The 14,556-nt window shown below is 40.8% G+C and overlaps 1 protein-coding gene across 4 annotated transcripts in view; it reads left to right on the top strand.

Annotated features, from left to right (window-relative positions):
- RALGAPB (Ral GTPase activating protein non-catalytic subunit beta) overlaps window positions 1-9,749 on the top strand; it is a 57,271-nt gene extending 47,522 nt beyond the window's left edge. For all 4 annotated transcript variants that reach the window (XM_081916615.1, XM_081916614.1, XM_081916617.1 and 1 more), the window contains 7 exons: window positions 260-425; window positions 946-1,068; window positions 1,329-1,465; window positions 2,006-2,114; window positions 2,770-2,848; window positions 3,329-3,477; window positions 4,310-9,749. In XM_081916615.1, the coding sequence (XP_081772741.1) occupies window positions 260-425; window positions 946-1,068; window positions 1,329-1,465; window positions 2,006-2,114; window positions 2,770-2,848; window positions 3,329-3,477; window positions 4,310-4,503 (957 nt within the window). In that variant the 3' untranslated portion in view covers window positions 4,504-9,749. The remainder of the gene's footprint in view (window positions 1-259; window positions 426-945; window positions 1,069-1,328; window positions 1,466-2,005; window positions 2,115-2,769; window positions 2,849-3,328; window positions 3,478-4,309) is intronic.
- Window positions 9,750-14,556: the final 4,807 nt, after the last annotated feature.

Raw genomic sequence — 14,556 nt, 5'->3', positions numbered from 1 at the left:
TGCCTAGTCCAAGCTTTCCCCAAGCTGGTACCTTCGAGATGTCTTGGACTACATTCCCATCACCATTGGTCAAGGACAATGGGAGTTCTAGAATTGTGGAATACATACTGCCCTGGGGTAGATTACCAGTTAACATCTGCTCCAGTGTTGTTTACTCTGCTAACTAGATGGCTTGATACTTCAGGCCAGCACTTCTAAACACCTTAGAAATGTGCATATATAGCCTTCTTAACTGCACTGCTGGCCTATTTTCTTCCAGATTTTGAAGAATGTAGAGTCTTCCAGAAATGTCCAGCCACACTTCCTAGAGTTCTTGCTCTCCCTTGGCTGGTCAGTTGATGTAGGGAAACACCCTGGATGGACGGGGCATGTCTCAACTAGCTGGTCCATTAACAGTTTCTGTGATGAGGAGGGATCTGAGCAAGGTGAGAGGTGTTTGTGGAGGTTTCTGTCTGCTTTAATACTTTGGGTCACCTTAGTGTTCTAGAGAGGGATAAAGGCAGAAGGTGCCTTCTTCCCCCTCTACCCCAAGACCTGGTAGATTGCATGCTCCTCCAGAAGACCACTGCAGATCTGCATTGGATTTGGAGTGGGGGTGACTGCATATTCACCGCTATCATCCCATTGTGATTTGGGAAGAAGGAGGTTTAGCACTGCCCCTTTGTTCCTTATGCATAGTTTTAGAAGGGGTGGCCAGAGAGCTGTTCTTATACTGCTTTTCTTACATCACTGCTGAGATTACTATCCCCAGATATTCTGGTGCAGCAGCAAGTGGTATGCAGAGAAGTGCCTGCAAGGATCTCTCCAGATTCATGAAAGGTTTGGGGTGGGTGTCCTAGAAAGTAGAATAAGTTGTAAAATTGGGGGGGGGGGGATGGGATGAAGTGCATAACGAGACTGGAAGTCCTTCCCTTTAACCCCATCTTTTATTTGCTGTGTTCTCAGATGAAATAATTCCTTCAGAAGACATTGGGGCAAGTATCTTCAATGGGCAAAAGAAAGCACTATATTATGCAGATGCTCTTACAGAAATAGCTTTTGTGGTTCCCTCACCTGTGGAGTCCTTAAGTAAGTGTTCTCTGTGTGTATCTGTTGATTCCGTAGCTAATTCCAAAGAGATTTCCTCAGTTGTGTCACAAGTGTATCAAATATTTGCAAAAGAAATGGGTGTGCCTTGAAAATTCTAGAGTTGTATCCAATGCTGCACCAAGGAGTTCTCCTGGCGCAATGAGTGTTTGCTTTCCTCTCTTCCCCCTGTGTATTTGTTACATCTGAAGTGTAATTGCCACTCATGTCTTTGTGCCTAACTTCTCCCTTTTGGCTTTCAGCTGATTCCTTGGAAAGCAATGCTTCAGACCAGGAAAGTGACTCCAATATGGATCTTCTGCCTGGAATACTAAAGCAGCCTGCACTGACACTTGAGCTCTTCCCCAATCATACAGACAATCTCAGTTCTTCGCAGAGGGCAAGTCTTTGCAACATTGACCAATGAAGTGTACTTGATATGCAAGTGATAGTCTTAAAGTCAAATAGCCTCTTCCTGTATTAAATAATATGAACTGTTTCATGATGCACTAAATAATACTTGCAAAAAAAATGTTAATTCAGAAATAGAATAATTTAGTAGGAGCGAGCTTCCCATTTTATAGTAATTAAGGTCCTGTCTTCCCCTTGGGTTGTGTTGGGTTCTTTTTTTTAGGACTATCACAGTTATCAGACGCTTAAAGTACAGTATTTTGTACCTGAGGAAATTTTCCCCAGCAAGTGCCTCCATTGCCATGGTGCATCAGAAACAAATCAAAAGGAATCTAAAATCATTGGAGATGTTTAGGCCTCAGCCTGACAACAGTACAATATTTATTGTCTTTTTAATGAAGTGTTCACAATAGGTTGTATGCATTATAATTATTTTCCCCAAAACTTTTGAAAAGGACAGTCTGAATTGCACACTTGTAGTTTTGATTATTTGGTGACTGTCTTCTTTTTTCTTTTGTATTTTCAACAGCTCAGTCCAACTTCCAGATGCAAGAGGTTACCGCATGGTCGGGCTGTTCCACCAATGGGACCTGAAACCAAGGTGTATGTGGTCTGGGTTGAACGTTATGATGATATAGGTGGGTGAATCTTAGGCTTTTATTATGGAGTTTGCATGAGCAGGCAGGACATAAAAGCCTTAGGTTTCTACTCTCCCCTTTCCCTTCTTCTCCTCCTGGCTGGGAGAAGGACCCCACTAGTGTTTACGCTTGGTAACCCGAGCTCAGCATTCTGTGCCAGCCACAGATTGTGGTTTAAAACAGCCCTTGTCAGTTTCTAAGCAAACCATCTTCATAACCCAGGCCCCCATGTCCAGTTCTTGTTTTATTAATTTGCTTGTTTCAGCCATTTGTGGGTAGTATAGAAGGTGTTTTACTTAAGATTATTGCAAGAAGCATTGGTTTTAAAATATAAAATGGGGGAAAATCCCAACTTGTTTGTTTAGAAGAGGCTGGTTCTGCTTCTTCTTGCTCCTCTCGGGGGCAAACTGGTTCTGCAGCAATCCCCATGGTGGCATTTGGAGGAGGGTTGGGCTGCTGTGGCAGCTGGATGGTGACAATTCCTCAAGCTCCTCCTTTCTCCACTCTGCTCAGGGCACGATGGTCCTTCAGACCAATTCTAGTTACATGTCTTTAAATACCAGTCACTTAACATGATTTGGTTTCTCATTTTGTACTATCTCTTACAACATGAAAAGGGAATATTTAATCTATCGTGAATATGTTTATCTTGCAGAGAACTTCCCTCTCTCCGACTTGGTTTCAGAGACCAGCACTGGAGTAGAAACTACAACAAACAGCAGCACTTCATTGAGGTATGACCTGAATTTATCCGCATTTCCACCTCTGCCATTTGCATAGAAGTTAATTCAGGTTAATGCATTGCTTCCTGCTATTTCTTTCACTCTTGGAAGTACTCTGCTCACATGCAAGCTGCGTGTTGAGTGTTCATGGATTTTAGTCCCAGCAGCCCTTAGAAATATGTGTTGGCACTTGAGAAATGTTGCAGAAATTCATGCGTCCAAAGGGTGTGGTTACATGGTCCTTCCCCTTCTTTCAAACACATATTTTGGGCCCAGAAAACTGTCAGTCTGATGCCTTATATTCCTCCTATCACGCAATATTTTTATGGCATTGCCCAGATTTTGTTCCTTCAAATAACATTCAAGGTGTACCCAATTTCTACACTTTTGTGTATTTTTCAAGTTTTTATTTAATTTTGAAAAAATGTTGGCTGGCCCAGCTGTTTCCATTTTGAAGTGTTTGCTTACATTGGTAACGTTTATGTGTTTAAGGTCCGCAACTCCTGAAAAAGAGGTTCCAGTGATTTTCATCCACCCCCTAAATACTGGATTATTCAGGGTTAAAGTGCAAGGAGCTACTGGGAAATTCAACATGGTCATCCCACTGGTGGATGGAATGATAGTAAGCAGGAGAGCATTAGGTAGGTGTTTTTAATTAACATTGGATGATTAAGCAACGCTGACACAAAACCCTACACATATTAAGTAAAATAGAAACATCGCCACCCAAACCCAACCCCCTTCTTCCCCCCACACCTCTTTCCTCCTTTTCTTCCTAAAGTCTCAACAAATGAAACTGATTTGTAAAAATGTTACATGGTAAAAATATGAGAGAGAGAGACATTACACATACTTTTGTAAATCAAGAAAATCTTCAATAAAAGTACATTAAAACAAAACAAAACAGAGCTCCCCTTGGAGTAAGGGAGGAATAATAATAAAAAAAATTGGATGATTAACGTAACTCTTCTCTTTGGGGCTATGAGTGCAATTTAATAATGCTATCCCTTGCCACATCACCAGACTATTTCTGATGTTGCAAATTGTTCTGCCTGGAAATAAAAATGCCTCCATTTCTCCTTTTTCAATGAAGGAGATAACCTGGAGTGCTTGGCTGGGATTCTCAGCAACCATAGCCATGTCGAAATGTATCGGTTTGTGGGTGGCTGAATGGGTGACAAATGTTCAGATACTGTGTTCATATACCATCTTTGATCTCGTTGGGTAAGGTAAGGTAAGAAGGCAGGGAACTAGCCTTTTCATACTAAGGCAGAGTAGCACTTACATTTCAAGACAGTCTCTTCGTCCAGATTTATTCCTAAGTAAAGTTGACAAGTATGAGAAGATTCCAAACCTCACAAGTGTCGCTGGGATGCAGAGAACACTTTTTCCTTTTAGCCTCAGAAAGTCCTAAAAATAACTTTCCTGGGGGAAGAAGTAAGTGGCATTAACATGTTTTTTTTCCCATTTAAGGCTTCTTAGTGAGACAGACAGTAATAAATATTTGTCGAAGAAAACGGCTGGAAAGTGACTCGTACAATCCTCCACATGTCCGTCGAAAACAGAAAATAGCTGACATTGTCAATAAATACAGGAACAAACAGCTGGAGCCAGAGTTTTATACCTCTCTTTTCCAGGAGGCTGGGCTCAAAAACTGCAATCCTTAGACCAATATCCTCCCTGAACAATTAGATCAGAGCTTGGTGTCTACGGTAATGGGGGGGACCCTTCCCCACCTTGCAAGTCCTGTATAAAGAAACCACAACCTGAGCATGACTTCTGCTTCTGCTGCAAGGAAGAAATGAGGACACAATATAGGCACTTTCCCTGAAAACCAGCTTCACTCCATCAGCTGCTGCAGAGGGACAAACTTTCACCATCAGTCACTATTTAGTAATATGTAGTGGATGTGTAGTAGAGAGAGGGGGTTAACTGCACTTCTCATAGCTTTCTATGTTGACCTATAATGCCATATTCTGAACGTAAAGAACTAGCACCTGAAGTTTGGTATTTGGCTTCATAGCAGGTTGGGTACAGGTGCATTTTTTTCCCAGACAGAGACCATGAAATTGCAATAAATTATTGTGCTATATCTTGTTTGGTTTGCTTTCCCACCTGCAAGCAGGCCTATTTATTTATTTTTAGCTCCACTCAGAGGCTCCATTTCTGACTCTCCTCCTCTAGATCCAAGATGCATGTACCCGTGGGTCCGTTGCTCAAAGTTTCTTTACCTTTGTAGGTTGCAAGCACCCTCTACCTACTGCTGGCCAGTCCAGGATAAAAGCTCTGGGGTATTGGCGAGGGATGGGGAAGCAAAGAAGGTTGGCTCTTTGAGCTAAGGATGGTCCATTTAAGTCAGCTTTGAGACAAAGAAAAGCCTGTTCATCCCAATTGTATTTATGACCAGTACATAATTTCACCTGTATCTTATGAATGCTAAAAATGTGATTTCTCATCTGACCAGTCCACCCTTATAGAAAGAAGTGAAATCCTTGTCCTGGAAAAGATGCAATCAGAATGTATGTCCATCTCTGCATGTAAGAACTAGTTACAACCACCCTATTGTGAAATCTGATTTCTGAATTGCAAATGTTCTTTACAGAAAGGGATAGATGCTTCTTTTCATGTCCCACAGTTCGTTCATTCATTTTACTGAAAGAGGTCGGTTTCTTTTTTAAAAAAGGAGTTATTCAAACCCTGGCACACCATAGCTGTCCAATATCATTGGAAGTGAAGACCCATGCAAGTTAAGGTTATTAAAAAGTGCACTAGAAATTATCTGATAACTATGTGCCCTTCAGAATTGTTACAAGTGTTTGAAATTAAATGGTTTTATCCTTGCTTTGCACTGATATCAGTCTGGAACCATATATTACATGCATGGCTTCTGCCAAAAAGAACCGGGAATGTTGTCCCCACCCTTAACATCTAGTAATACAAAGTCAAGCAGCTTCAAATTTCCCTGGTGTCCCTCCACTTCATTGGCTAATGTGTGTTGTATTACTGGATGTTACTGGAGAGGAAAGAAATAGCTACCCTGTCCAGATTTAAAGAATAAATTATTAGATCACTTGGTTTTCTTGTGCTTGATACTTGGATGCAAGACAGGGTATCATTTTCTTAATAAAACCTTTTTGGAAGCTGATAAAACCTTTTAAATATCTACCTGCACATTTTATAAATGGAGGCCATGTTTTCCAAAAGGGAATCCAGAAAATAATGCTTTGGGCAAGAACTTTCTTGATAGCTATTAAAAAGTCAAATTGCATTTTCAGAAATAAGAGATACAAACCTAGTCCACATTTATTTGGAAACAAGTCCTATTGATTTGAATATATTTGATTCATAGTAGGCATATAGTATGATATTTAAGCAAGCAATAATTAAGTTCCTAAGTTCCCAACACAGTTTACGTTTGAGGTTTTTTAATGGTTCTCTTCTCTTTTTTTACCATCAGCCATAATAGAATGCATGCAGATTAGCACACTTTGCTTTACTATTGCCTAATTGCAGGAAGTTGCTGGAACGCGTTCAAGGATAAAATGTGAAGAATACCTATTTAGAAGCAAACACTCCCAAGATCAAGATGATTCACTTCATAGCAGCCCCTTAGTATTTAAGATTCATCATTGGGGAGCCAGTATAATATCCTTACAAGTCTTAACCTAGTACTGAAACAAGGCTGAGAAATTCTAGAGCAAAATTAACTCTTGATTCTTCAGAAGCATATATAATATTAATAATAATAATGCAAGTGGCTTACAATTGACAATACAATTTTTGTTTTGCTTTAATTTGTTCATTTTTTGCTTATGGAACACATGGCCAGTAGTCTTCTGAAGCAAATGAACTACTCTCCCAGTGTTAGTGAAACACAAGTTGGTGGGCCTTTTCAATGTCTAAAATTAATATGGTCTGTTCAGTTTCTGTGCCCTTTTGCTTTTAAATACAACATTGGAATGTCCTTTGAAAAACAGTTGACTTCCACTTGTCTATTTATTTATTTTTTAAATACCCAGTGTTCCCAGTATGCATAGCATGGAACTTTGAAAACTTTTAACTGATGTGTTAGCCATAAGAAACATAGACATGAAAGCTTTTGTTTTGTTAAAACCTTTACCTTTCTCAATGTTGCTATGCAATCTGATACTTCAGGGCAGGAAGCAAACTGTCCATTAATAGAACGTGCAAAAGTAAGTTATATTTTGACTCTTTGAGATCCTGAAGAAAAGCTCTTTTGAAACTGGTCTACAGCAGCAGTATCCCCCTATATCTTTTGATGTAGTTGAATTATGACAAAGAAAGCAGAGTGGCAAGGTCTGGAGCAATTGGCGAAGGGCTTAGCAAAAAGAAACTTGGTCGCTTTTGATGGCTTTCCAGTGAGGCTATGTGTGTTAAAGCTAATCTTTGAGGCAGTACTTGCTTCATAACGGTTATAGCAAAAATATTTTATTACACAGCACTCCTCTGAGAGGTGTACTTTTCGTTCATAAAAGCTGCCAGGGTGGTCATTTAAAAACCCTAAAGAGCTTCCTGGTTTCTTAGGGAAGATTAAACAATGGAGCCTGCTGCTTACTTTGAATTAGCATGCTAGCGTCTTGTCAGCTTGTGGTGTAAGTCCACATATGAAAAATAAGGGCGCATCATAAAATCACTCTCAAAGTCTGGCATGTTTAGCTGTCCTGCTTAATCGATGCACAGATTGGAACAGCAAATAGCACTGCTAGTGGGGATGCAGGTTGTTCTGATACTTGCATAGCAGTTACTTAGTACTGAACATTTGCCAGTATTAACCTAGTGCACGAACACTAAACTTAATTGAACCCTCTAAGATACTGTTCTGATCTAGATGATGATCTGTCACATTTAGTCCATGGATTAAATGGCACAACCAATGCATGCATACCACAAGAGCCGTGCAATAACAGGTTGAGCAGTTGGGCAACTTCATATAAAAATCAATGGTTTGAACCATGTATGTACTTTGGGTGAAGCCATTAGTTTGTTTTAACTAATGACCTGCCAAAAGCATCCTTTTGAGTTACACAGACAGGACAGAAATGTATTAAATCCACAACAGCTTTTGAACTGGGTTAGAGGCATGGACCAGTTTGATGTTCAAGAGTTTAAATAATTTGCTTTTAATTACAGCCTCTCATGTTCAAAAACCTTCTGTTTAGTAAAAGAAATTTCAGTTTGTTAAACTCTGCTGTGAAAATAAGGGCCGAATGCTTGTAAAGGTCCCCCCTCCCCCAGGAACTCATTTCTATTAAGCCAGTGTATTCTTGCCCCCAGGAATTTACTTCTCCAAACTTTATAATTTGCTTGATGCAGCCTTAACTTAGCCTGTATTTTATTTTATTTTTTTTAAAAAAAACCCTGCTCTTGAGCAGACATGCTGCCCTGAATCCACATTTGTGTTATACTTACTTTTTCTTCCATTGTGTACTTAACAGCACACAAGTGGACTTGGAAGTTGTGGCCTAAATCTGCATGCAGGAATTCTTTTGATTCTGTTAATAAAAATACTATGGAGGGAAATAACAGCAGTGATTTCTCCAAACAGCACTGAGTAATTAATGGAAATGTATAAGGGCTCACTTTCGCTGTGTTCTCCCAAATGTGTGTGATGTGGTCCTTTGGTACAGATGCTGGTTGTCTGTTTTTGTATGTGTGTAAATGAGAAGGCTTCCAAGTGCACTGATAGCTCCCTGTCCCCTGTGCAGAACTATTGACTGACCAATTAACTGCAATACAATGTTCTGTCTAGAGCTCTCTAAACATGACTGCCTTTGAAAAATTGGTTCTTTTTAGGTCAGGTTGAGGCATCAGGCTTGTAAAACTCAATATAACATTTAAATTTCCAACTTTTTTTTTGGATACCATTGCACAGGATAATCAAAAGAATCGAAGTTTGTAGACCAGGCTTGGTTCTTAACATTTAGGTTGCTTGTTTCCTATTACCGTTTCCTTTGGGTATCTTAACTAATATGTATTATTTGTTTTCACTCTGGTCTCTTGAAGAGATAAAATATTAGGGCTGCAGTATTTACCACACAAACACATACAAGGGTTGTACTCAAGTCCTCTTAATAAAGCACCATACACTTGGAAGTTAGTCATCTTCACAACAATTTCAAATCAAAAATGTCAGTTTTAGTACCTTTTTGATAGTTTCCATTTAAGAAATATAAAGCACCTTTAAGCTGGTCCTTCAAATATATTTTAAATGTAAAGAAAAAATAAAATGGGGAGGGAGCTGAGTGGAATCATGACTGAAAGAGTAGCTATTTTGTATGGAGAGCAGCTGTAAAGCAGCTATAGAAAACGCAGCTTGCTTCTGGTCCTCGGTACCAGCCCTATTTTCTTCAGTGGGTCATAAGCTGTTAGGAGTGCCTTGAGGATTGGACTGCCCATTATCTGTAGCCGCTTCCCAGGAGGGAAGTATACAATTGTCATGCAGTGTTCATAATATTTAGCCCAGGTGGATTATAGAACTATAATTCAACATGAACAGTAAACAGAAGTATAACACGGTGATAGTTACACAATTGATGGAGTGCATCTTTGAAAGACAACTGGGTTTTTGCAGGAGTACTTGGAAGGAGATGGCTAGATACCATGTGCTTAATCATGTACAATTATGTATAAAGTTCTGTATGTTGCCAAGACATGATCTTTTTGTTCTTCTTGTATTTTCTGTAAATATTCCTACCACTCAGTTGTAAAGGCAGACTGTAAATACAAAGATGTGAAGCTATGTTCCTCTGTCTCTAGTACTTTATCTTTTGTTTAGGGAAGGCACAAAGGCTTGTTTGTATTTATGCCAACTCTTTGTCTAGAAGAAACACATCAGATCTTGAATGTAACACAATTAGTCAAATAAATTTTAAAGATTATTCTTATGTATGAAGCTGATGGTCTTCAGTGTGTGAGCTCCTTCTCCTGTTATCCTTCATATGCAAATGAGAATGGGGAATTGCATAGTGTCAATGGTGCTTCCAGGTTGGCACCAATGGCAGTAGCATAGAAATTATGGAAGACAAAAATATTTCATAGGGTAATTTAAACTTCCTATCCCCTTTTTTTAATATAATACAAGAACATAGGGAAGACTTCAATGCCAATCTTCTGATCATCCTGTCGGCACAAGCAATTCTGCTTGCCACATGGGACAACCCCCACACTCTTTTCCCCCTCTCCAATTGTTCTTGAGCTTTGCCTGACCTTCCAGAATGGAGGTGGGGGAGGCAGAGAAGGTGGAGAAGCCCTCTTGCACTCTCAGGAGCCCTTGTGCTGGCTTCTGGTAGCACATTGAGTTAGCTGAATCTAGGCCAACAGAGCCCTGCTGGCTCAGACCAAAGGCTCATCTACTCTCGCGTCCTGTTCTCAGATCGGTCAACCAGATAACAATTTCTGTCCTGTCTGTGCTCATAATAATATCCTATTATATGGTAGAGGTACATTTTGTTGTTGTTTAGTCGTTTAGTCGTGTCTGACTCTTCGTGACCCCATGGACCAGAGCACGCCAGGCACTCCTGTCTTCCACTGCCTCCCGCAGTTTGGTCAGACTCATGTTTGTAGCTTCGAGAACAATGTCCAACCAAGAGTTACATTAGTAATCTCTTTTTTAAAAAAACCTAAAAAGGAAGGTGTGTGCTGTCCCCTTAATAGGGCTGAGGCAGAAAGCTAGGGATTATCTAAGAAGTGATTTCATAGCAAAGCAAGATTCACAACAGGGACTTCCTCATTCATATATGTTACAACATAGGAAACTGCCTTGTGCAGAGACAAACCATTTGGTCCATCTAGCTCAGGCATCCCTAACCTTCAGCCCTCCAGATGCTTTGGACTACAATTCCCATCATCCCTGACCACTGGTCCTGTTAGCTAGGGATCATGGGAGTTGTAAGCCAATACCTCTGAAGGGCCGCAGGTTGGGGATGCCTGTTCTAGCTCATAACTCTCTACAGTAGCAGCTCTCCAGAGTTTCAGAGAGGAGTCTTTGCTGGCCCTGCCTGGAGATACCCAGGACTAGACCTGAGTCCTGAGTGCAAGACTTATGTGCTGCCCACTGAGCTAAGGGAGTGACTCTCCATCCTGTGAAACCATCTGGACCAGCATCAATTTACACCATAAACATGTGGGTTTGTACGACTGATGTGCTATCCCTTGCAAAACGCTGCTGCTGGAGTTGCCCTAAGTCACCATAAATCTGTGAATAATTAATCTGATCACCAGCTCATGGATAATGCAGGTCTTAAAAATCTCTCAAAATAGAAATTGGGAGATGATAAAAGTTTGTGGCAGTCCCACTTTGTTAAATTTATCACTAATAATGCAGGGATGGTTTACAAGCAAGCTTCAGTGTACAGACACCTTTTTATTTTTACGGTTTGCAAGCTAATTGCTCGCAGAAGTGCAAATCAATGTGGCTCACAGTCTATCACATAACAGAGCTGAATACAGCTTCTCATTTCTAAAAGCACAACTGCAATGTTCTCAGAAATCTCTAAATAAAGCGACTTCACCTTCCATCTAAGTAGCTCAGCCTTGGACCTATAGTTTGCTTGCATGACATGGAGGAGGAGAAAAAGAAGAAGAAGAGTTTGGGTTTGATATCCCACTTTATCACTACCCAAAGGAGTCTCAAAGCGGCTAACATTCTCCTTTCCCTTCCTCCCCCACAACAAACACTCTGTGAGGTGAGTGAGGCTGAGAAACTTCAGAGAAGTGTGACTAGCCCAAGGTCACCCAGCAGCTGCATGTGGAGGAGCGGAGACGCAAACCCGGTTCCCCAGATTACGAGACTACCGCTCTTAACCACTACACCACGCTGGCTCTCGCATGGAGAGCTCTTGCAAGTATTCATGGACCAAAGAAGCCACATCTATATATATATATTTTTCTTGTAAAAGTATACACATTCAACTTCAGTGGGGCATTTCCCTCTCCTTAAATGCACCTCAAGGCTCCTATTTTCCAAGATCTGGATTTGACTTTGTATTCATACTGCACTGCCAAAATGCTCACCACTGTGGTTGGCTTTCCCGAAAAAGAACCACACACATAAGCAACAAGAACTAATGGAACAGCCCCAACATGGGAGGTCATGCACATGTCAGGAGGAACATGTGCTGAACATGTTACAGAGCCTGTTTGATTGTACAAAGCAACATCAAATTGTTAAAACATCTTGGCTGCTGTTGGCAGGTAGTATTGTACATTTGGTTTAGAGGCATATGAGATGAAGTCCCGCCATGTGGCACTAAATGCTTGTGGTTTTTCCTTGCCTTGCATCAAATGTATTCACCTTTAGATCACTCTTAAGGTCAACTTCGCCCATTCCATACACTGGAAAAGCTACAGGTAAGAGACTCAGCCTCTTGATGTCAATGTCCATGTCTCATTGCCCCCTCCCCGGCTGGCTTCCACAGCCGCTGTTCCAGATTGTTGCTGCTTCAATGGATCTTCCCCTTTCCTTTCCTAGCCCCCCTATCTTTTATGTTGCTGCACATATGCGCACAGCTTAAATCATGGCAATTAAATGCCCATTAAATGCAGCAGCCGCAGCAACAGCACAACCCAGAGAAGGAGTGCTATAACGGTGATATGAATTCAAGAGCTTTGTCAAAAAGAGTGTGGCTGTGCTGCTTGAATCCATAGATCTCACACGCCTGGCCATCTGTACATTTGTGTTCCAAGTGTTTTTCCTCATGCAAGCCAGGTGCCTTAAATATGGCTATTCAATATTGACTGCAAGATTCAAAAGACTATGGGTGGTTCTTTCAGCCTTGCTTTCATATAGCACACTCTTTTCCTGCAATGCACACTACACCGAAGTGGTTCTTGTGCAAGGGGAAAGTCTGTAACAAGGCAGATATCTGTATGCTGCAGGCATTACTCTTATCACACCTATATTGCTACACCAGAAATAAAAAATGTCCCATATGGTTACCTTGGCTGCTATCCTTTTTTCACCGAAACCTTTCACAGATTTGCTTGTCTTGCTTGACTAGGAAAAAGGATGCTACAACTCACACAGATGCTTCACTGCATATCTGTGCTAGTTTCTGGGTTGGTTTGCCAGGAAATTTAAAACTGCTGTTTTATAAAAAAAAACTCCGTCAATGAACCTAGCCTGACTTGCCTCTAACACTGCAAATGTTCTATGCAGCTCTGCAGTCCCCTGGCTGCCAATGGTTATCAATGGCTGCTTTGCTAATGTTTTATTTTGAAATAGGTACAACCCGCTCTGTGAAGAGGCAGGTGCAATTAAATTCTATTAGGGGTTAGAAACAAGAAGAAGATATACCAATTTAAACAACAAGATAATTGGGATATGCTTATTGTGTGGATATTTTTTAAAGTTACTTTCCACAAAGACATTAAGAATATGTCTCTGTAGTTTACACCACTGTTTTCTCTTTGCAGATGACTACCGAAGCATTAAGTGGCATTAATCTTAGCGCCCAAATGCATTCAAATTCTGTGTGTGTTCTCAAAAGCAGTCTTTCAGATTTCAGAATAACCATTTGTAAGCAAGCACCTATATTGCAGAGCACTGAAGTTCCCTGTTTTCTATAAATCAGCATCTAATGCTGTGCATAAATGCAATTTGTCCCAATGGAGTTTTGCTGCTGTGCAAGAGCTGTGGCACTCTCAGCTATGCCCAAATTGTACCCAAACTCACCAGCACAATCCAATGGTCAGAAGGTTGGAGGGATGCAAATACTTTCTAAGATTTATTGGACTTGAGGGGAGGGTGGAATATCCCACAAAAGTGACCCATTTGACAAACAATTGCTTTAGAAGATAGTTGGTCATAATGTAGAAAATTATGAAAGCCCAAGAAGCATGGCATTACAGTGCAAAATGTTTTTCTGGGCAAGAAAGCATTAAGCTGATCAGTTTGCAGCAGAGCAAATATCCTGCAAATGGTTGCTCATTCATTGCATCAAAAACATCTTAAATTAACTTAAAGACAAAGGATGATAGTCAACATTAGTCACCCTGAAGCCTTAATTACTTGGGATCCATTTGCCCGCTTACCCAGGACGCAGAGGTGACAAAGAAGCACCAGGGATTCAGTTCCTTCGGAGAAAAAGTTTATTGTGATCTGCGCAGAGACCACCAGCGGAATTATTTCCAAAGGCTGGGGGGGCTAAAACACGTAAGCAAGCAGTTTTTATACCCTAGCAGCACCTCCCAACCACCCCACCACCAGTAACGTATCATATCATATTCCCCCCTTTGCCTTATGGCCTCATTGGGTGTTGCCAGAGCATTTTGGCAGTGCACTCCTTTCGCTTATCAGTCAAACCTGCATATCTTATTTGCTCCAGATGCATTTCTCCTCCTGCTCTCCGGGCGTTGCCTTCCAACTGTCAATGCACCCCCCCTGCCCACTCCCTTCAACCCAAGTGTAGATCATTGAAATCAATGGATTTTTAGTCCATTGATTTCCATGGATCTACTCTGAGAATGAGTAACATTGGATGTTGTCAATGTAATAAGTTTTCACAGACCATTTTATTAATCAGATTCATTACCTTCAGCTGGAAGATCTATACATGGATGAATGAAGAGGGGCGGGGAATCTTTTCTTTAAAAACTGCCTCTGTTTGGGAGACAATTGCATTTCCCTGGCATTCAAACAGGGCCTGGTCTAAAAAGACAGGCAGTTTCAGGTCAGCACCTAGAGCATTTTATTAATAAAT

Source organism: Podarcis melisellensis (genome assembly GCF_964234715.1).
Source record: "Podarcis melisellensis genome assembly, chromosome: 6".
NCBI classification, from domain to species: Eukaryota; Metazoa; Chordata; class Lepidosauria; order Squamata; family Lacertidae; genus Podarcis; species Podarcis melisellensis.
This window is presented reverse-complemented; position numbering and strand designations above follow the sequence as displayed.